Source organism: Prionailurus viverrinus, chromosome A2 (assembly GCF_022837055.1).
Source record: "Prionailurus viverrinus isolate Anna chromosome A2, UM_Priviv_1.0, whole genome shotgun sequence".
Lineage (NCBI taxonomy): Eukaryota > Metazoa > Chordata > Mammalia > Carnivora > Felidae > Prionailurus > Prionailurus viverrinus.
Genome location: NC_062562.1, coordinates 20,076,723 through 20,098,894, shown reverse-complemented (window position 1 = coordinate 20,098,894; position 22,172 = coordinate 20,076,723). Strand labels below are relative to the sequence as shown.

The following is a 22,172-nucleotide window of genomic DNA, read 5'->3' as shown; positions in this document are numbered from 1 at the left end:
GGCCTGAATAGTGGGTATGAAGGCACCGGGGTCGTCTTCAGCAGCTGCTTTAGAAGCTGCGATGTAGCTGGTGCTCACGTTGTTGTCCCCATGTGGCCTGCCTGGGTCCAACTCACCCACTCACCCGCTGCTTTCTGAGTCCCGCTCGGTGCCTGACACTGAGTCAAGCCCCTACCTGACAGAGCACACAGTCTAATGGGGGACCCAGCCCGGAATGAAATAGTTACACATAAATGTAAAACACTGTTGTGAGGAGTACACCCACTGGAGACTCGTGGTGCTTCAGGAGGACAGTTCAAGGGGGTGGCCCCCAGGAGGCCAGGAGGCTTCTCGGAGGAGGTAACTGAGTAATGAGCTTCAAGGTCAGGGGAAGAGGTGGGCAAGGGTCTCCTGGGCCCATGGGGAATACTTGGAGAGCTGTCAGCCTGGAGAGCTGTCAAGGGCTGGGCTGGCTGGATCCTGCAGAGTGAGGGACACCGGGACGGATAGTGGGGTTTGGGTCAGGCCAATGGGGAAAAGAAAGTCATGGATGGGATTGAGCTTTTGAGTGTTGGGACCTAGAAACTGCGTGTGACACCAGGGGCAGCCGAGAGGCACATCTGAGGGCTCACTCTGTACAGAGGCCCCATAGGCAGGCTTATCCCCACGGCACCCCTGACATGTGAGTGCCATGATCCAGCAGGAGAAACAAACTGGCTTAGATGTGTCAGGGTGCTTGCTCAAGGTCATAAAGTGGGCCAGCAGGGAGGCCAGGATTGGAACCCAGGCCTGACTAGTTCCTGAGCATGTCTTACCGTCTGCCTGCCTGCCCCACACTCTTGTAGGGCAGGGGCATGGTATTGGGACTTCAGGGGATTTCTTTTCCACCTCATTCCCCCTGAGTAGCAGTATGAAAGACAGACGGAGCATTACGTCTGAGCACTCCATTCTGCCCCAGCTCGACACTCTGTGTGCTGTGAGAGGTGGGGGAATCACCTGATCCCACCGGCCTTGTCGCTTGTGCGCCCGCTTGCCCTGCATCTCCCGCTGTTGGTTCTCAGCTCTGGATGAGTCTGCTCTTGTTCCTGTGCTGCACTTCTGGGAAAGCCTTGTGGGGCTCCCCATAGCTCCTTGGAGCCGAGCCTCGGTTGGTCCCGATTGCCCATCTCTGGGCTTCAGCTGTATCCCCTGGCCTCCCAGCCAGTGCCTGACAGATGTCCCTTCCCTAGTGCACAGCGCAGCGGTGAATGCACTCTCCTTCCACCCATCCGGAAACTACCTGCTCACGGCCTCCAGCGACTCGACCCTGAAGATCCTGGACCTCATGGAGGGCCGGCTGCTCTATACTCTCCACGGGCATCAGGTGAGGCCATCGGCCTGGCACTGAGTGGTGTAGAGGGAGGCGAAGGTGCCGCCTTGAGGCACATGCAGGGCTGTGGTTCATCTGAGGTGGGCCTTCCCTTGGAGCCCATTGGGGATGGCTTCTGTGGTCCCCTCACAGTCTGGGCAGTGGAGCGAAGGGCGGAAACAGGTTTGCCCCTCATGGGGCCCATGAGCTCCGGCAGAAGTGCTGGGCCTGGTACCGCAGCTGAGAAGGGGGTGCAGGAGCTAACTTGGGAGTGGGACGGAGCCATTCAGACATGGTTGGCACATTTATCCCAGGGAGCTACATGGAATCTGCCCCCTGAGTGACCTCAGGCATCCCTTGGTTGAGTAGAGCCCTGGACCCCATGCCCTGAATTGCCATTGGAGTTTCTTGAGGGTTCTGCAGATGTTGATGCCTTTGGAGATAGAAACTAACAGGTATCTCTCAGAGACGAGTGCTTAGGATGGACATCTTCCTGTGTGTTTGTTTGGGAATTCCTGAAATTGAATCAAGGGACCTCTCTGAGCAACCTTCGCCAATGCAGCTGGTGCCCTGGACTCTCTCAGTGGGCAGTGGCCAGGCACGGGGCCATGGTGAGGTGGGCTGCCTGCTGCTCTCCTAGAAGCCGGTCTGGGAGTCACTCTGTCACCCTCACCCCCACACCAGCCCCCAATTATGGCTGAGCTGTCTCCTGCTGGGCAGAACAGAATGTGTCCTGTTGGGACATAGTTGCCACACCCAAGTTGGACATGGGGTGCAGAGACCAGAGCTGTCAGTTTGTCACCTTCTCCATCTGTGAGCAGGGGGGCAGGCTCTTGAGGGCTGAGGGAGGCCCTGGGGTGCCCGTGTACCTTGGGCAGGGAGCAAGGTGTGGTGTCTAGCTAGGGCTCTGGATTCAGCGCCATCGGAGTCAGGCACATGGGGGCCATTGGCCATTGGCTGTGGCTTGGCGTGGGAGCATGGGCCTTGTCTTCTGCTTCCTTGGGACCTGGAAGGCTCCTTGCTGCCCTCAGCCTATGGTGACCCCTTGTCCTCCATGTCACATGTCTGCAGTGCAGGACATGTCTCATTCTCCCAGCAACTGGCACATCTAGGTGTAATATGTGGCCCCGGGGCTGGGTGACCTCTGCTCTTGTTACAGAGCCACCTTTGTTATTTCTTTGGCAAGTCAGTTATTCAGATTCATGTGTAACCAGTTTGAGATCTTATAACCAAAGAGGGTATTTGAAAACCACCCGAATGGTGCTGTCTCTCCTGCTCCCCACAGAAAGAAAGCAATATGCAGAAACATGCAAACAGATGTGTGCCAAGTGATCATCCAGGGCTTTCAGTGTGTGTGTGTGTGTGTGTGTGTGTGTGTGTGTGTGTGTGTAAAGGTTCTTTAAACAGCTGACTCAGCTCTTAGCCTGATAACCCTAGAAATGTGGTGTCTAAGTGCCTGTCCTGTGTTTGGGCACAGCATCAAGCACATAACGGAAACCCATTGACCTTCTTCTGGAGAAGTGAAACAGGGACCAAGTGAGACGGCGCAGTTGCCTGTCTGCCGTTGAACCTGGAAATGTGGGAACTAGGCCAAGGGACATCTGGGTTCACATAGCCCCATGCAGATGTATAGTCCTCTTGGGCTCCCTGATCATGAAGTCCATTCCCTGGTCTACCTTTCCAGAAAGATTTGCACCTGGGCTGTTTGGTGACTTGAGCATTCACATTCTGTTCCAGGAGGTAGCTAAGTGCCCCCATAAGGCCCAGCTGCCACAAGCCACTTCTTGAAGTGTGTGACTGAGTGGCCCCAGGGGTCCCCACTGGGTCCTCAGTGCCCAGGGATTCCATCCCACAGATGAGGATGGCTGATTTGAAAGTACTTTTGATCCAGATGGGGCAACTGAGGCCCAGAGAGTGGTTTGAATTGTCGGGGTCCCATGCAGCTTAGGGTGGCAGAGCTGGGATAAGTATCCATGTCTCTACGGTTCGACCCTGAGTACTCACTTGCCTCACACACCCACTTTTATTTTACTTATCTATTTAAAGTTTATTTATTTATTTATTTATTTATTTAAAAAAAATTTTTTTTTTCAACGTTTATTTATTTTTGGGACAGAGAGAGATAGAGCATGAACGGGGGAGGGGCAGAGAGAGAGGGAGACACAGAATCGGAAACAGGCTCCAGGCTCTGAGCCATCAGCCCAGAGCCTAACGCGGGGCTCGAACTCACGGACTGCGAACTCACGGACCGCGAGATCGTGACCTGGCTGAAGTCGGACGCTTAACCCACTGTGCCACCCAGGCGCCCCTAAAGTTTATTTATTTTTGAGAGAGAGAAAGAGAGAGCACAAGTGAAGGAGAGGCAGAGAGAGAGACAGGGAGACACAGAATCCGAAGCAGGCTCTAGGCTCCGAGCAGTCAGCACAGAGCCTGACATGGGGCTCAAACTCACAAACCATGAGCTCATGACCTGAGCCGAAGTTGGACAGTTAACCCACTGAGCTACCCAGGCACCCCCCCACACAGCTTTTAGATGTCAAGTTGTGATTTCACTCTTGTCTTTAGATCACTGATCTGTGGAGGAGGCCAGCAGGCCTTGTGGCTGCTGTGTCCCAGCCTTGCTGCTACATGACCTCATTCTGATTCAGCAGGAGGGAACCAAGTGAAACTTTGGTTTGGACTTGGAGGACCTCCTTGTGACCATCCCTGGGCGTGGCCCGGAGAGAGCTGTGGGAGGGAAGGCTATTGAGTTTTTTCGGCCAACTGGAGCACACCCCCCTCCTGCTTTCAGTTCCACACCTGTGAGAAAGGCAGGGCCAGCTGGGCAGGGGGTGGCACACCAGCTGAGAGAAGCCAGCCACAGGAAGCCAATGCTGGGGGTGAGACAGCCCTCAGCTGGGAGGGGGCTCTGGGTATGTGCCAGGGAAGTGCCTGTGTCCTGCGTGAGGGCAGGGCCTGAGCCAGCTCCTGTGGGGGAGCACTGAGGGAGCAACAGCGTGGAGAAGAAGGATCAGGGGAAGCAGTGCTGTTGGGCTGACGCTTTCTTATCTGGGTTGAGGCTGGAAGTCTGATATGCCATTTAGTTGTGTTTTAATGTTTATTTTTGAGAGAGAGACAGAGTGAGAGCAGGGGAGTGGCAGAGACGGGAGGCATACACAGAATCCAAAGCAGGCTCCAGGCCCTGAGCTGTCAGCACAGAGCCCGACAGGTCTTGAACCCACGAACTGTGAGATCACGACCTGAGCCAAAGTTGGCTGCTTAACTGACTGAGCCACCCAGGTGCCCCATCTATTTAGTTGTCTTTTAAAGGCATGAGGGCACCAGGACGGAGGCACTTGCCAAGTGCCAGAGCTAAGATCAGGATCACCCAATGCAGCCTGGGTCTTCTGTACTGCTTTGAGGGCAGCTTGTCAACCTGGGAGTCTGACCATAGCAGCAGTTTGGTGGTTCTCTAGCATGCACTTGATCACACCTCCCATTGGCCCATGTGAGGCTGGCTCACTTTGTGAGGTTAGAGGTGGATGTCAATTATAAGCTTATTGTGGGCCTCGAGGATTCTGGTGCTTTTCTTCTGAAGTCCTGGCTTTGGGACTCTGAGCTACAAAGGGCCATTTAGGGGATGTAGCTGGGGACAGAGAGACTCCTGTCCCATGGGTGTTTGATGCCACACAGACTGTACCCTGGGAATAGTTCCTTGGCTGCAGCTGTGGCCCTTGTGGCTCTACAGAGGCTTCCACGCGTGAGTCTCTTCAAGTGCTTGGCTGCTGGGTGGCAGGACTAAGAGCTGAGCAAGCCCTTTGCTAGCTCAAGTCCTTGGGCCCCGGCCCCTCAATAGCTCTGCTGCTTCAGCTGTGATGGGCCTCAGTGATGAGGAGGCAGCGGGTGGCAAGTTACCAAATGCAACCTGAGCAGACACTGACCCCTTTGCCAAAGCAGGGGTTGGGGCTGAGCAGTTGGGTAGCCGTCTACCTCCAGCCTAATCTGCCCAAGTGGAGAGTGGACAGAGCAGGGAGGGCGCTGCCAGCCTGAATGTGGTACATTGCCCTCTTTCTTCTGCCTTTGTCCCTGGGAACGCAGGAGCAATTTCTCTCTCTGTGGCTTGAGCTGGTAAAGAGCCTGCACCAGTCACCTTTGCCAGCTTCTTTTTTTGAGGCCAAGTGCTAGGATGCATTCGGTTGAGGAGGGTTCATACAGCCTTATCTGGTCAGTGATGGTGCCAGCTTTTTAAGGAAACACCCCAGTATTTCCAGGAACAAATAGCTTGTACCCACCTGTTTCTGGTTTGGAAAAGCCATGAGTACTGTCACATCTTGTTCAGTTAAGTCTGGGTTTCAGGAGGCTGCAGATGAGAGGAAAGGCCTTGGGCATCAAGGTCAGGCCATTCCAGCGTTGCCTCTTACCCTGGGACATTGGGCAAGATCTTGACTTTGCTAAGACTTTGCTCATTTGTAAGAACTCCTGTATCTGCCTCATAACAGGAGAGGGTGTGTCTACATTCCCCAGCACCAGACATAGTAGATCCTCACAGATGTTGGTCCCTTTCCACTTCAGCTCTTGGAAAAGATCTTTTGTTGCTCTAGGTGAGAGCTCTTTAAAAGGCTGTTGAATGGGAAGCTTGGGTGGCTCAGTCGGTTAAGTGTCCAACTCGATTTGGCTCAGGTCATGATCTCATGGTCCGTGGGATCGAGCCCTGCGTCAGGCTCTGCCGTGACTTCATGGAGCCTGCTTGGGATTCTCTGTCTCTATCCCTCCCCTGTTCACACACACTTTCTCTTTCTTTCAAAATGAGTAACAAAGATTTAAAAATAAATAAAAGGCCATTGAACGTTTCTGTTATGGGCATGGTTCTGGCACCCTGGATGGGCAGTCAGTCTTTAGTAGGAAAATGAATCCATGGTAGGGGACTCTGATGGCTTCACCCCTTTCTATGGGCACAGGGCCATAGCCGTCAGCCCCTCCCCCGCTGGGATGGGAGTGCCTGTTTTCCTTCCACCCACTCTCCCACAGAGTGTTTCAAGGGTTTATCTGGCTTTTTGTTTAGTCTTGTCCTCATCTCCCCCAGAACATCCTCTTGCTTTGGTTTCTCTTTTGTCACACAGCTCCTGAAATCTGTCCCTGTGGTGACTCCTCTGAATGTACTTGTCCCCACCAGTTGCTCTGAGTAGGTGTGGCCTGCTGGTGCCTTGGTCCACAGGTCTGTTTGCAGTGCCCATTATTAGTCCCGCCTGTCAGGCCACATTCTACGGCCCAATTCCTGGAGGACAGGCCAGGTATCTGTTGGCAGTGGCCTGGCAGAGGTGCCAGTGCCCTCTCTGGGGCTCTGGAAGGTCTTGCCCTGGGAATCTGCCACAGCTTTGACACTTAAGCAAGAGGAAAAGGAGCCCCTGCTTCTTTTTTTTATTTTTTAAATATATGAAATGTATTGTCAAATTGGTTTCTATACAACTCCCAGTGCTCATCCCAAAAGATGCCCTCTTCAATACCCACCACCCACCCTCCCCTCCCTCCCACCCCCCATCAGCCCTCAGTTTGTTCTCATTTTTTAAGAGTCTCTTATGCTTTAAGGAGCTCCTGCTTCTTGCTGAATCCAGTATAGACTTAGGGGTGTCAGGGCACACAGGGGCCTCTTCATCCTGTCCCACCCCTCACCTTGCAGCAGGGAAGAGCAGAAGAAGGAAGGACTTCCCCAGCAAGTACAGCTATTGTTTGAAACCTTGTGCCCTGAGCGAGGCCCCCATAGCTCTGGGTGGCAAGTGTGGGGGCAGTGTGCTAGAAATACAGATTTATTTTTCTGTATTTTCTGAAACATAATCTTGAGCCATGCTCATTTGGTTTAACTCCCCAGAGCTATTTGGGAGAGGATGGTGGGCGGGACGTGGGTGGGAGTTAAATCTGGTGTTTATGGCTATGCAGTTGGCGTTCATGTTGCTGTGGAGTGACTGAGCTGCACGGGAATCACTGGGCATGTGGTTCCATGCACCCCGGCTGGCTCATGGTGCAGGTGAGCAGCCATCCAACTAAGGGCCTAGAACCCAGAACTGGCGCTGCTGTCTGCACCTGGGGCTGTGCTCCTAGGCTTGTTTACTGTGAAATCACAGGCTCAGGGCACGGGATCCACCCACGTCCCTGGGAGCTTGTGTCATGCCAGAGCCTAGGCTGGGGCTGGGCAAGTGGCAGTAAAGGGGTACACATGGTCAAGGAGGAGAGGCGGCAGTGTGACAGAGTGGCCTGGGATGCATGGGCTGCCCCTAGGTGGCTCCAGGTGGAAGGAGGCTCTCTGAACGTGCTCCCCCCGCCCCCCCACCCTGCCACCTTGTTTCTTCCGGCACTCTGTGGCCCCTTGTGTAGTCATTTCATTTTGAAAAATTAGGTTTATGCTTGGGAAGCTCAGACCTGGTTTGGATGGTTGGGCACCTCCTGGGAGAGGTGAGGGGATATCACGAGGGAGAACAGCTCATGTACTCCTACCTGAGTAAACCAAGAGGCCTGCCTGGCCTTCTGTCCCCTGCCAGCAGCTCAGGGTTGAGGATTGGGAGGAAGTGTCCTTGGCCAAGGTCAGGAGAGAGCCTCAGCATTTCTGGGCACCAGCTCTTCCCAGAGGCCACTCCTAGTCCACGGGGCCACTACTCAGACACAGGAGCCAGCCCACAGCAAGATGCTGGTGAATGAGTGCAGGAGCCTCCCTGGTGTGGGGCTTCTGGAAGAAGCAGCCTGGGGAATCAGAGACCAGGGCTCCCACACCAGAGGCCGCTTATGCCTCCTTGGTCTCCATGTCTTTGTTTAATGGTCACTCTTCTGTTACTTCTGACACCAGGCATGTGTTGTGACATTACTATTTGTTGGCTGGTAGCCAACAAGGTGGTGGTGGATGGGGTACCTGGCTGGGTCTTTGCCAGCATAGCTGTTGTGGACACAGTGGTCAGAGTTCAGGTGCACAGGGGCCTCAGGGAGTCCGGTGGAAGGGAGTGAGGAGAGCAGAGGGGTCTGGACCAGCTATAGGGGCCCTAAAGGGAAAGTCACCCAGAAGCTATGGGAGCTAAACACCATGGGCTCCTTTGTTTTGCCTTTTTTTTTTTTTTTTTTTCAAGTTTCTTGATTAACACCTTGCTGTTCAAGAGTGAAGAAAGCAGACTGTGCGGGGCTCTTGGTTTGGAGGTTGTCAAGGCAAAGATGGCGTTTGGTGAAGTGACTGGGTGTGGGCCTAGCCAACCTCGAGGGCCACATGCAGCTGCATCAGGAGGGAGAGTGGGGTGGGAGGCCAGGCTACATCCAGTGCTCATGACGACCAAGCAGAATGAATGGTCTCACCAAAGCTGGCCAGATCCAGAAAGGGAGGGAAGGATCTGGTTGAGCCTGTGAGGCATCCTACCTGTAGACATGGCCTGGAGCCAGAGGGAACCAGGATCTCAGGCAAGTAAACACCTCTGGCATTCAGACCACACTGCTAAAGTCTCAGCAGAGGGTTCAGAGTCATATTCAGGAGTCTCTGGAGAGGCCCCTGGGTCTTGCCTGGGAGAAGAAACAATTTGGCAACATTCCTGCCCTGAGCTGGTGAACTAATGCATTGAGAGTAACTGATTAACCAAAAAGAATAAGCCACCTTGAAGGCAGAATGATCTCAACGTGTATCACATTGGATCAGTGTCTGTGACAAAAGCGCCCATCAAGCCCCCATGGTTTGGAAGCTACAATGCACTCCAAAATGTAACTGCTGGGCTAAAGAGTAAATCGCTGTAGAAACTAAATGTTTGGAGGTGACCACCAGTGAGAATATTGCATATTGGAAACTTTGAGGATGTATCTAGGGTGGTAATCAGAGGCAAATGTGTAGCCTTAAAGGAGTTTATTTAAAATGGAGAGAGATTAGAAATAACTGAATTAAGAGCTCAATGCCAGAGGTCACAGAAAGATCCTGAAGCAAGAGAAGACTGGAGCTTGAAGTGAGGACCCCTGAGCAGGCCGGTGGGGCTGGAGCACCAGTGAGGGCAGGAGGAGGGGCCCTGGCGAGGTTGGTGGGGGCCGGGGTTGTCTGGGTGCCAAAGGGTTGGGATGATGTTTGTCAGTGGTGGAGAAGCTCGGTCTGCGTTCTAGTCCCTGCTGGTTTTGTCCCACAGCAGAGCCTAGGGCCACCTGCTCCCCGGGGCTGTTTTTGTGGGCCACAGACAGACAGGCAAGAGCGTTTGTGGAATGTTGCTCTTTCCAGGAACACCAAGGTACCTGGTGTGGGAGCTGAGTAATCCTCTGGGTAAATGGGCACTGCTGGGGAAGACCATGGGTCTCACCCCCAAGATTCCCCTTACTGCTTGTATGTTGCTGGCATCATCCCCAGAGAGTTTCCTGGCATTTGGACTCCGGGGAAAGCGCTAGCCTCTGCTTTCTGGTCCCAGTCCCCCACCACGCCACAGGCTACCGGCCGCCTTCTTCAGTGGTACTGCCACTGCTTGTCCTCCAGCAAGTTTTTTAAGTTTACTTATTTTGAGAAGGGGAGAGAAAAAGTGAAAGACAGGCTCCACTCTGTGTCAGCACAGAACCTGACATGGGGCTAGATCCCACGTACCGTGAGATCATGACCTGAGCCACAATCAAGAGTCAGACACTTAACTAAATGAGCCACCCAGGCGCCCTTGGCCTCCAGAATCTTGTCGGCAACTTGGCATCTGGTGGCTGAGTGACAACAGGAAAGGAGACTGGCTGATGAATATTTGTTTGGTTCCTTAGTTGCTCTGACTTCTTGGAAACCCGCTATTCCTCAGTGAGCTCTGGACAGGCAAAGAGCCTGTCTCTGTTGACACTGCATGTCCTGGTTTCCTTCTCTTTTCTCTCTTCCTTTTTTGTTTTTCCTCAAAATGAAAATAGCTTTGTTGTTTTGTTTTTATATTAACATAGTAATACCATATACTCACTGTTTAAGAGTTCGAAGTATGAGGAATTAACAAAGATTTCCAAGAATCAAGTGAAAGTCACCTGAAATTTCCATCCCGCACCCCACTGTGTTAACCCTTGGGGATTGTTCACCCGGAAGAGTATTAGGGTGATGCGTGATCTGCTCCCTCCCGCACTCGGCCCTGCACTTGTGGCTCACGATGCCTTGCACCTGGCATTTCACAGTCCCTGGTGTAATTGACATTCCCCATCATAAGAATGGATCTCCTTTGTCCTATTGGATGGCCATATAGGACTCCCGACTGCCCTGAACCCCAGGCCCTCGGAGACCCATCTGTGAGAGGAGGTGGGGAGAGGCACAGGCTGGAGGCTTTGTCTCTGACCTCTTGGGCCTTGGTCTCTCCTCTGGGACGCATCACCTGTAGGAAGGGTAAGCGTGCAAACCATCCTCTGAAGGTGAAGTGGGTAAGTGCAAGTTAGTGTTAGCTGGCCTTGTACTTACTTTCTTCTTCACCACCTTCATTATGGGCACCTTGGAGAGGAAGGGCCGTGGATACAATGGGGAACTGTGGGGGTACATATTCCTTCCTGCCCAGCGTACCCAGGGGCATCTTTCCACCTGCCTGTCTCTTCTGGGCAGGCAGAAGCTGGTCTCGTTCCATGACTTCAGATCCGTTCTTTAGCCCAGAACTTCTCTGTCTTTTCCAGCATCGTGGAGGTGTGTCCCAGTGTTCCTCTTGTCCATGGCTCCACCTCCTATGTCTGCCCCATGGCCGGAGGCATCTCATTTGGGCAGTTGGGGCTCTTGCTGCTCCCTGCTCTGGTCTGGAGGAACTGAGGTGGCCTTTGTAATAGTGGCCATGCTGTCATCAGTTAGGAGAGAATCTGTTTTATCTGGTTTTTCTTTGGGAATGCCAAGTACTACCACACTGAAAGTTTGGCCAGGAGGAAGAGATGGTTCACGGTGGTGTGTGAACAGATTCTTGCTCCGTGCATCTTTCTGCAGCAGATTTCAGGCATGTGAGGAAGAGCCCTCCCTCTTTACTAGAGGATTATGCGCCCCTGCTCCAAGCCCGGATAAACTCATGGGCCCTCAAAGCACTGCGTGGCACAGGCCTGGCGTGTCCCTTCCAATGGTCATGTGGACCTTCAGCACCTGGGAAGCCAGAGCTGGTACTTCTTCCCCAAAGGTCCTAACATAAAGAAAGTGATTTGCACATTAGAGGGAGACATCTCGTTGCTCCTCTGTTCAGACACCTTTCATAACCCCCTCCCCAGCCTCCTTCCTACCCTGATTCTGGCCTCTTGTGTCACCTGGGCTCCCTGACTGCACCCCGTTTCTGCTCATTGGCTCCTCCTCAGGGCTGCACACTTCTCTGGTCAGCTGCAGGGTGGTGTCGGGGAGGAGCACGACCTGGGCCAGGGGGACCCAAGTTCTGGTGCCAGTGCTGGGCCTGGGATAAGTCAGTGTACCTGTCCGACCTCCATCTTATCCTTGGGAAGTGGGCACAGTGATGGCAACCCAGCAGGGCTTTCTGCCCACCTATGACCCCCTGGCTTGGCCTTTGTGCTGTCAGTGGTGGTGGGGAGCAGAGGCCTCAGCAGTGACACTCACGGCTGAGCTCTGCAGGTGTCTCTGCCAAAGGTGAGGGAGGACAAGGGGCTAAATGAGGCCCTTAGCCCTTTGTCCCGCTGCTGCTCCCATTCGGGAGCTTCTGGTTTTCTTCCTGTGCATTTAACATCTACGGTGACCTTTGGTGTTTTTTCTTGTTTGTTTGTTCTGACAGGGTCCAGCCACCACTGTTGCTTTTTCAAGAACGGGAGAGTATTTTGCTTCTGGAGGTTCTGATGAACAAGTAAGTAAAGATTGGTCTAAGACATGTTGACTGGTACTTATCAGAAGAGAACAGGAGGTCAGAGCATCTTGAGGATGGGCCAGGTTTCACTAGCTTCCTTGGTGTCTTTCAGCGACCATGAAGGCTGGCACTTGGGGTGGGGTACTTAGACCCAGGGTGCTCATCTCCTTAAAGCAGGTCTCCTAGGGGTGCTGACCCCGTGGCAGCATCTTAAAACCCTAACTGCTCAAACCAGCATGGGTTGGAAGGATCCTGAGCTATCATTGCCATGAAAAAGTTAAAATGAAGGTTCTTAATAACTTCTTTTTCCTGATGAGATAATTAGGGGATACATACATAGGCTGGCAATGTGGGCAATGTGGCAAAAGCTTCATATTTCATTTAATCCTCATGGCGGCCCAGTGGACAGGGCCTCTGGTCCCTCCATTGTATGATGAGGAAACTGAGGCTCAGCAGATGACAGAGATCAGGCTGCCCTGGAGCCCCCACCTCTGTCATCTGCCCTCTTTGCTCCTATTCTGCAAATAGTTTTGAGGGATCAGATTTTCAGACTGTATGGCTGCAGGGAGAAGACACGTGTGAGGAGGTCCTGTCCCATTTTGTCACCCTGTGTGCCCAAGCTTTCTGCCCATCAGCCCAGGTACCTCCTGCCCAGAATGTTCTCTGTCTCTTTTTTTTTTTTTAACGTTTATTTATGTTTGAGAGAGTGAGAGAGTGCAAGCGGCAGAGGGGCAGAAAGAGTGTGAGAATCCTAAGCAGGCTCTGTGCTGGTGGCACAGAGCCTGACGCGGGGCTCATACTCACGAACCGTGAGAACACAACCTGAGACGAAATCAAGAATCAGACACTTAACCGACTGAGCCACCCAGGTGCCCCAGAATGTTCATTCTCTTGATGCTGGGCCTCACAGCTCTGCTCAGCCAGAAAAGTCCCATTGGCCTTCCAATGAGCCCCAACCCCATTCCCGTGGACCGATCCGGGTCGAGTTTCTGCCAAGAAAGCAGAGGGTTGTTGGAAGCTCTTTCAGCATGGCTTGGATAAGAGGCAGTGTGTGTCTCCCCCCACCAGCACTGGTTTCTGTGCTAACCAGACAAGGGAGGAGGAAGACCAAGGGGACCCCTGAGCTGTCCCTGGGTGTGGAGGCCTGGCTCATTGCTTAAGCAAGAGAAAATAGTGCAGTAGAGTCATACTAGAAATAGTCATGGTAAAAGAAAGTCACATAGTACGAGAGGCAGCCTGGTAGAAAGTAGGGCTTCCGCCCACTCTGGGCCCTCCTCAGGCAGCCACTCCTATCAGCTCCCTGGCTGCTTTATTAAAGTCTGCTCTGAGAGCCTTTTTGGAGAGACATTTGAATCTTCACATTCGTAATACTGTTCTATTCCCGGGAATTTTTCAAGACTAGCACAGTTACAAATGGCCCTGTGAACAAGGGGGTGTGTGCTAATTCTGTTTGTAGGCAGGAGGAATGAGAGACCTTAATGGCCATGATTCAGGGAGCCATAAACGGTAGGCTTCTCTAGGAGTGGCAAACAGCCTCAGGAAAGTGTCCTGCTTATGCTGAGTTTTCGTCTTACCTGGACACAGGGCTTTTCTGTGGTCTCACTTGAGCACTGGCTATGCTCCACAATTCTTGCTGTACTGGAAGTGACCCTGGCAGAGGGCAGCCACATGGGGCTGATTCTCTCCAATAGGAACGTTCTTGCTCCCCAGCAGGGCTGTTTGCCAAGCTTTTGTTGGAGGAGCCTTAGGATGTGAAAATCCTTCAAGTGGACTGTGGAATAAGGGGTGTGTTGCCCATGGCTCCCTGGGTACCAGTGTCTGTGCCAAGCTGTCTCTGTGAGGTCAGAAGATCATCCCCTTTTCACAAATGGGAAACTGAGTCACAGAGAGGTTGAATCCCTTGCCTAGAGCCACACAGTAAGGGACGGAGCCGGGAATTTGACCGCAGTGGTCTGGTGTAACAGGCCAGGCCACAACCCTCGGGAGCTTCTATTTTAGTGGGGAGACAGATGATAAATGAGGAAGAGGGACAAAGAAATTGAATAACTACGAAGTTTGATGCTATGGAGGAAATAAGTAGAGAGCTATGATAAAAGTTAGTAGGAGGTCAGGGAAGCGCTCTCTGAGAAGATGCTGTGGAAGAGGACACTCTAGCTTGAGGAGACAGTTACACTTGGGCTGGGACACGGCAGGGAGGGACCAGCAAGTACAAAGGCCTCGTGGCAGCATGCAGTGAGTCCATCCTGATGGCACACCCAGGTCTTCTCGAGGCCTGTCTGGAAAGCCTGGGAGGTGGGGCAGGTCCCAGAGTTGAGCTGGGGTGTCTGGTGGGGACTATCCTGCCACTGGCCTAGAACTTTGGAGGTGGCCTCTGGGCTCGCATTTTCCATGAAGTAGGACTGGCAAGGGTTTTTCTCCTCCTGATTCTCTGTGCTTGTGGGTCTTGGCAGGTGATGGTGTGGAAGAGTAACTTTGATGTTGTCGATTATGGAGAAGTCACAAAAGTGCACAGGCCCCCAGCCACCCTGGCCACCTCCTCCAGGAATCTGGTAAGTGGCTCAGCGGGTATGTCCTGAGCCCTGAAACTCTGGTGGTCATGGCAAACGGTGAATAATACTTCGGCGCTTGTACTTTGTTTCAAATCTAGAATTAACAAGCAAGACGTGAGGACTGCAGGTGCCAAGGCCCCCTGCCATTTGATCAGGGGGTGTTTCCATGGCATATGCTACTGATGGTTGAGGAAAGGAAGGACCTGTCCCCTGCTGAGGCTTGGGCCACAGGACCCTGCAGGAGGTTCCTAGAGGGCGTGGGGCCTGGGCCACAGCTGGGACGGATGGGAAAGGCCCAGCCCTGTTGCTCTCACTTCCCTTTTTTTTTTTAAACCATGGAAAGGAAGTTCCTCAGCCACAAGCCATTTTTAGTACCTTTGTCGGTAAAAGGCCATTTGGTGTTCCCGAATTAAGATAGTTAATGGTATTTTTTGACAAATATTTTGGGGGAAAAAATGTTTGAGAACTGATATGATCTCATTGAATAAAGTTGCATTCAGCTTTGGCTGAAATAAGCTTTAAAAGCTAAGGATGTGGAGCCCTGAAGGTTTTAAGTGCCAGTGGCCATAAGCTGTTTGAATCTCTCCCTCCTGGACCCTAGAGGCAGTGTAGCCTCTCCCACCCACGGAAACTGGCCTGAACAACAGGAAGCGGCTTGCCCAAGGCCCCCAGCAACTCAAGGCTGGCCCAGAATAGAACCAGGAAGTCTCTGAGTCCATCCTGAGCTTTCTTTGGCTCCAGCAGAGGGATCCCCCACCCCAGCGAGATACCCACACACACCCACACCCCCCTAAACATACCCATCCTGTGTGTTGGGGCTCCCTCTAGGAATAGGCCAGCTTGAGATTTAAAGTTTTCTTCCAAGGGTTGCCTTAGCTGGGAGGTTATGTTCTCCTCCACGTTTGCTAATGAATAGCTGATTGTTAGCTTTGGGGTTTGTTGGGGTATGACTGGGTTGCATGGTGGTCTTTTTGCTGCTGTTTGGTCTACCTAGAAAAGCATCTATCTTCTTTCCTTTCCTTTCCTTTCCTTTCCTTTCCTTTCCTTTCCTTCATTTCCTTCCCTCCCTCCCTTCCTTCCTTCCTTCCTTCCTTCCTCCCTTCCCTTCCCTTCCCTTCCCTTTCCTTTCCTTTCCTTCATTTCCTTCCCTCCTTTCCTCCCTTCCTTTCCTTCCTTTCTTTCCTTTCCTTTCCTTCCTTCTTTCCTCTCCTTTTCTTTTTCTTTCTTTCTTTCTTTCTTTCTTTCTTTCTTTCTTCCTTTCTTTCTCGAAATGTTTCTTTTTTTTTAATTTTTTTTTTTTAATGTTTATTTATTCTTGAGACAGTGGGAGACAGAATATGAGTTGGGGAGGGGCATAGAGAGAAGGAGACACAGAATCTGAAACAGGCTTCAAGCTCTGAGCTGTCAGCACAGAGCCCGATGCAGGGCTCGAACCCATGAACCGTGAGATCATGACCCGAGCCGAAGTCGGACGCTTAACCGACTGAGCCACCCAGGTGCCCCTGAAATGTTTCTTTTTTTAGAGAGAGTGCAAGGCAGGGTGGGACAGAGAGAGAGAGGGGACAGGATCCGAAGCAGGTTCTGTGCTGACAGCAGTGAGCCTGATGCAGGGCTCAAGCTCACAAACCACAAGATCATGACCTGAGCTTAAGTCGGCAAAGTCTGACGCTCAACCAACTGAGCCACCCAGACACCCCTAGAAGGCATTTTTCAAACTGCAGGACTGGGATCCTATGGAGTCTGTAGCATCTATTCCCTATCTGTTGGGCATTCGCAATGAATGAGGTCCAGCCAAGGCCTTTATGTGTGCTGCCCTGTTTATCCCCTACCTTGGCCGGCTGGGTGGGCAAAGTTACTACTCTTACTCACAGATGAGACATCTGGGGCTTAGTCACTTGCCCCAGATGCCTGGACCTACAGACTCACCACGCTGGCCCCTCTGAGTGAGGCTGACTGAGCTGGAAGCTACAGGTGGCAGAGGGCTGCCTGTCAGCTTTTCCCCATCCCAGGGAAGGGCACTGCCACCTGTCTCTTGGGAATGGTCAGTAACCATCAGCAAGGGGAGAATCCTGTGCTCCTTTTCTTGTGGCTATTAGGGAAGTAGCTCAGGCAAGCCACCTCTTGTCCCTTCAGTCCTGCTCAGATACGGGGTGTGGAGCACCCTTGCATCCCAGAGCTGTGGGGCCTGATCATCTAGCATGAAGGTGTTCGGGGTGGGGGAAGCCAGCAGGACAGGGCAGTTTGGCATGGATGGGATGCCAGTGCTCACCAGTGCTCAGGAAAACCATTTGTTCCCCTACTACCTTCAGGCCCACAACAGAGCTGTAGTCAGTTCCACTGGGCATCACCACGTGGTACTCAAACAGAGGAAAGGATATGGGCTCTAGGGTCAGAGAACTGGGTCTGAACCCTAGCTGTCTGGTCCCAGACAAAGCACCTGCTCTTCCCAAACCTCTGTTTTCCACGATGGGACCTGCGTACCCCTTTGGCGGGCTCTGAGGACCCCATGTATGACAGAGCTGAACTCTGCTGACCCACACCGTGACTTGACTTACTAGTCCTGAAATTGTTCTTTGTTTATGGCTCTTCCCTTATTTGTCACAAGCCCCTTTGGGACACTGAAGAGATGTATGGGCCCTCATCCAGACACACACCCATGCCAAAGCTTGCACACCATGTGGAGTACACTTGTAGGAGTGTGTCTGATCTCAGGACTCCCGGGCCAAGAGGAGAGCTAAGGGATTTTTTGTTTGTTTTGTTGCATTTTATATACATGACATAAAATTTCTCCTGTTAGCCATTTTTTTTAAATTTTTTTTTTTTTAACGTTTTATTTATTTTTGGGACAGAGAGAGACAGAGCATGAACGGGGGAGGGGCAGAGAGAGAGGGAGACACAGAATCAGAAACAGGCTCCAGGCTCTGAGCCATCAGCCCAGAGCCTGACGCGGGGCTCGAACTCACGGACCGCGAGATCGTGACCTGGCTGAAGTCGGACGCTTAACTGACTGCGCCACCCAGGCGCCCCCTGTTAGCCATTTTTAAGCGTACAGTTGAGTGGCATTAAGTACATTCATGTTGTTGCACAGCCATCACTGCCGCCATCCATAGAGTTATTTTGGTCTTCCCAAGCCTGGGAGAGCCAGCACCGCCTGGTGGTTAGGTTTGCCCCCATGGTGGGTAGGGAAGCTGACGAGTATAGTCTCAGCTTTCCTGCCCAAAGGCTTCCGTGGCACTGAGATGTGGTGACCGATCCCATGGCTGGCCAGGGCATCTCAGCTCCTCTGGGGGCCCAGGTGCTCTGCGGCCATGTGCCAGGAGCCGGTGCATCCGATGAGCCCCTGCCCCTCCGGCTATCCATATACTGTCCCTCCAGTAACCCAGTGGTTCTCAGCCTCGACACTGCTCATCTGTTGGGACAGATAAATCTTTGTTGTGGGGGCTGTCCTGTGCATTGTAGGGTGTTTAGCAGTATCCCTGGCGTCTACCCACTAGCTGCCAATAGCATCTCCCCACCCCCCTACTTGTGACAACCAAAAATGTCTTCAGGCATTGCCAAATGTCTCCTGGGGGGCAGAATGGCCCCCAGTCAAGAATCACTGCACTAACTCCTACCTCAGGAGTGAGCCCATAAGGGAGGCTGCTGCAGAAGCGGGAGGAGTGTGGGAATGAGCCTGGGGGTAGGGATGTCCTTGTGGCAGGAGGCATGGAGACAGCACAGAGGGTGGGCCACGCCGAGCCTGCTCGATTGGGCCAGATTTGGGCTTATCCCCGCAGCTGTGGCTCGGGTCTCTAGCCTATTTCTAGCAGAAGTCTATTTTATAAAAATGTCATTTGGCCTGTCACACTTTGGAATCTTCCAGAGGTGATGGTAAACAACAAAAAAAAGACCTTTAGCAACCTGATATTCTTCACTTACAATTGGAGTGTTCTTGTCCTTCCTGCCTGCTGGCTTCCCTGGCTCCAAGATAGTAACCAGTGAGTGGTTTGGTGGCTGGCCAGGGTGGCTTGGCTTGGTCTGTGCCCCAGGAGCTCTTGGATCTTATGACCCCTCCCTCTCTAGCTCCTTTTGTCCCCTGGCCCTTAGGCCCTAAAGCTGCATGAGACACACCTGGGCATTTGGGGCATCTTAGGAAGCCACCAGGCCAGGTACCTTGTGTCTGGTAGAGTATGGCAATCTAAAGCCAGAGGCAGGCCCGCCAACAGAGCATGGCAAGGGCAGCCCTACGAGCATGTGATGGCCCCTCTGCCCTGGAAAGCCCCCTGCCCAGGACCTTTGCTCGGGCCGCAGCATTCAGCTCTCACTCTTGGAATGAAGGCCATCCTTGAGCTCACTCTGAACAGAGCTCTGTTCACTGCCAGAGCTATTTTCAACCTCTGGTTGAAATTCACAGCTTATTTTTAGGCACATTTCATGTTGAAAAGCACAAGCCATTTCCCAGCCCTCCAGAATGAGAATAAAGGGTTCCGTTTTCTCTCTGTTCTTGGCTGAGTTGTGGAGGAGAGGGTTTAGGGCTGTGGCTGGGGGGCTTTCTCTGCTTGGAAGGCTGTAGAGGAAGGACTCCAGCCTAATAGCTGGGCCGAGGTGGGCAGGAAGCTCCATGCTCTGCCCCATGACATACTGCAAGGCCGGAGGGAGGTTGGGAGGGCTGCTTGCAAGCAGGTGAGTGCCTCCCAGAGGGGCTCATGTCGGGGCAGAGAGTGGGACCCCCACGAGTCATCTGCAACAGGTGCTTGTGCTGGGGGTTTTAAGGGTCTGGTGCTTAACTCTGTCCTGTGCTGCAGCCCTGGCCTCTCTGTTTCCTCCCTGTACTCATCTACTCAAGTTCTAGCTCCTTCCTGCCGTTAGTGCTTCGGAGCCATCCCTGAGGTATCAGGGCCACTGTGTCTTGGCTGGCCTTGGATTTGGCCATTGCCTCCCAAGTCCCAGCTACCATAGGACTGGTTTTTACTTCAACCATAGAGGCATTTTTAAACCACTTTTAACAAGGATGCATTTATTCTGATTTACTCTTATTCTTGCCTTTCCTCCAAATACCTGAGAGCCCATTATGCAATTAGGAAGGAAGGTTGTGCTAGGCAGGTGGGAGGGGAAGAATGCAGAATTCTAGGTAATTCAGGAAAACTGAAAAACACTTCCTGAGTTGTCAGGGCTGGTTGCCTTCCAGTTCAGACAGTAACCTTGAGTTCAGGGGCCGAGGGCTTTTCTCCCTCAACCTCAGATGGGGAGGCACCAGGCCCTCTTTCATGAGATTTCACGAGGTGGTACATGCCAGGCAGGCACTTGGAACTGTGCCTGGCACATGGCAAGTGCTCACCAAGCTTTAGCTATTTTTAAAATGTTCCTCTTCCTTCCTCTGTCAGACTGAGGGCTGGATGAGCCCCCTGCCCAGTTGGGGAGATTGTTGGAGTAGGGAGACAACATGCAGGAAAGGGGGCAATTCTGACCTAGATAATTTTCGATGTTGACTCCCTTCTGCAGGTCGCCTTTGTGAGGTCCAGTGAGGGTTTTAGACCCTTGCAGGAATCTGTTGTGCTTCCTGATGAGAGACCGAAGTCCTCTGTGCTCCCCACCCCCATGACTCCTCAAAGTAAAGTGTTTGGGACCCCCAGAGCCTCAGTGCTAGAGTTGTCCCCAGGGGGAGGAGGCTGGGTTAGCTAACAGTATCTGAGGTCTCAGCCTTCTCTGAGGATGACCTGTTTCTTCCTAGTTCTGGTTCTGAGGGTGAAGCCCCCACCACCTCCCGCACCCATGTTTCTGCTCTCACATTTCTGTCTTGGGATGCTACACGGGGCTTGACTTAGGGGTTCTTGGGCTCTGATTCCAGTCTTGGCACTGGATCTTGCCCCATGCTGAGGATCTGGGGGTCCTGGGTTATCACCCCAAGCACTTACCTGGAAGAGTCATAGAGTTGAGGCAGGGGATGGGGTCCATTTCCACTTGCCTTATGGATTTCCATCTGTTTGTGAGTGTGGAGGACTGGGGTCTCTTGCTGATAACACAGATTTCTGGCTGACATTTGCTTTCAGTAGTAGGGAGAAGTATGGATTCAAGGGGATGCTTGACAGGTAAGGCATTTTGGGTGTTTACAGCAGGGTTGAATCCCAAATTTATGTGTTGGAGGGGAGCCTCTCCTTTCTCCCACTGGCCCCCATTCTGGCTCTGAATTTCCCAAGATTGTTGTCTGGCTCTTATCAGCAGGTGAGTCGGAATATGCTCAGATACTTATGTGTCTTAGAAGAGGGTTGGTTTCATGGAAGCCAGACTCTCGACAGCCTTTAACAACTTGGTGAGCAGTTTAAGAGCTGTGCCGCCCCTGTGTGCTGGTCCACAGTGAAGCTAGGTCAAATCTCTCCTGTGACCTCAGGCAGTTCATCTTGATTCTCTGTACTCAGATTTCTCCCCACCGGTCCACATTACATCCTTTGGGCATTTTCCATTTTAGGGGCTTACTGTGGAAAAGATCATCCTGCAGGGGTGGGGGTAGGGTGGCCGCAACAGCCATTGCTGACTCTGGGTGACAGAGGCCCTCAGACAAGATGTCTCACTTCACACTCAAGTTTCATTTTCGTCACCTTTACTTGAGAGGAAGTCATGGAAAGTGCTCTGGGTTTCTTAGTTTCAGTGGGAAGACAGAGACTAAAAATAAAGAAGATTCAATATTTGTTACCAAGTTACAATTAATTAATTTATTTGTTGTGTGATTGGGAGAGGGGCAGAGAGAGAGAGGGAGAGAAAGAATCCCAAGCAGACTCCTCACTGTCAGTGCAGAGCCTGATGCAGGCCTCAACCTCACACACCATGAGATCTTGACCTGAGCCGAAACCAAGAGTCAGACGCTTAACCGACTGAGCCGCCCAGGCGTCCTGTGAGCTACTATTTAAAGGAAGTTCCTGCTTGAATCAGAGCATCCTTGTACAGTGGCCGGGAGTAACATGGCTGTGTGAAGTCTAGAAGCACCAAAGATTCTGATGCTTCCCACGGAGGGGCTCTTTGGGCCCGGAATCAGCGTGGGGAGCTGGGCTCCTTCCCTCAGGGTCCGACTTGTGTCTGTTACCGGGAAGCAGGCAAGATCTCCTTTTCCTTCCAGAGGCTAAAACTGACTTTATTGGGAGGTGGGTCAGGGCTATCCCAGCACATGTTAAATAATTACCGTGTTTACCAGAAGGGAGAAGTTGCCTTTGGCAGTGCAGTGAGGAGACAGGCCCTTTAACATTTGACATAGATTGCAGTAAGCCTCTTGCAATGGTTCTCAAACCTTAATGTGCTTCAGAATCACCCTGAGGCCTTGTTAAACACAGCCTGCCCCATTCCCAGAGCATCTGATTTGGTAGGGAATTTGAAGTTTCTAGGTGATGTTGATGGTCCAGGGACCCACTTTGAAGAGTCACTGGTCTACTGGAAAACAGTCTAGCCAATTGTGACCATGGCATCCTGGGCAGGGACGTAGGGGGAAGAAGAGAGCCTCTGTCCATCTTGGGGAGTTTACGTGCTCGTGGGGACTAACTATAGTTTGGGAAAAGCACTTGGGGGATTGGGTCCCTTTCAGCCCAGTTT

General features: G+C 52.4%; 1 protein-coding gene across 2 annotated transcripts in view; it reads left to right on the top strand.

The window, feature by feature from the left end:
- POC1A (POC1 centriolar protein A) overlaps positions 1 to 22,172 on the top strand; it is a 75,263-nt gene that overhangs the window by 14,337 nt on the left and 38,754 nt on the right. For both annotated transcript variants that reach the window (XM_047844000.1, XM_047844008.1), the window contains 3 exons: positions 1,209 to 1,342; positions 11,998 to 12,066; positions 14,517 to 14,615. In XM_047844000.1, the coding sequence (XP_047699956.1) occupies positions 1,209 to 1,342; positions 11,998 to 12,066; positions 14,517 to 14,615 (302 nt within the window). The remainder of the gene's footprint in view (positions 1 to 1,208; positions 1,343 to 11,997; positions 12,067 to 14,516; positions 14,616 to 22,172) is intronic.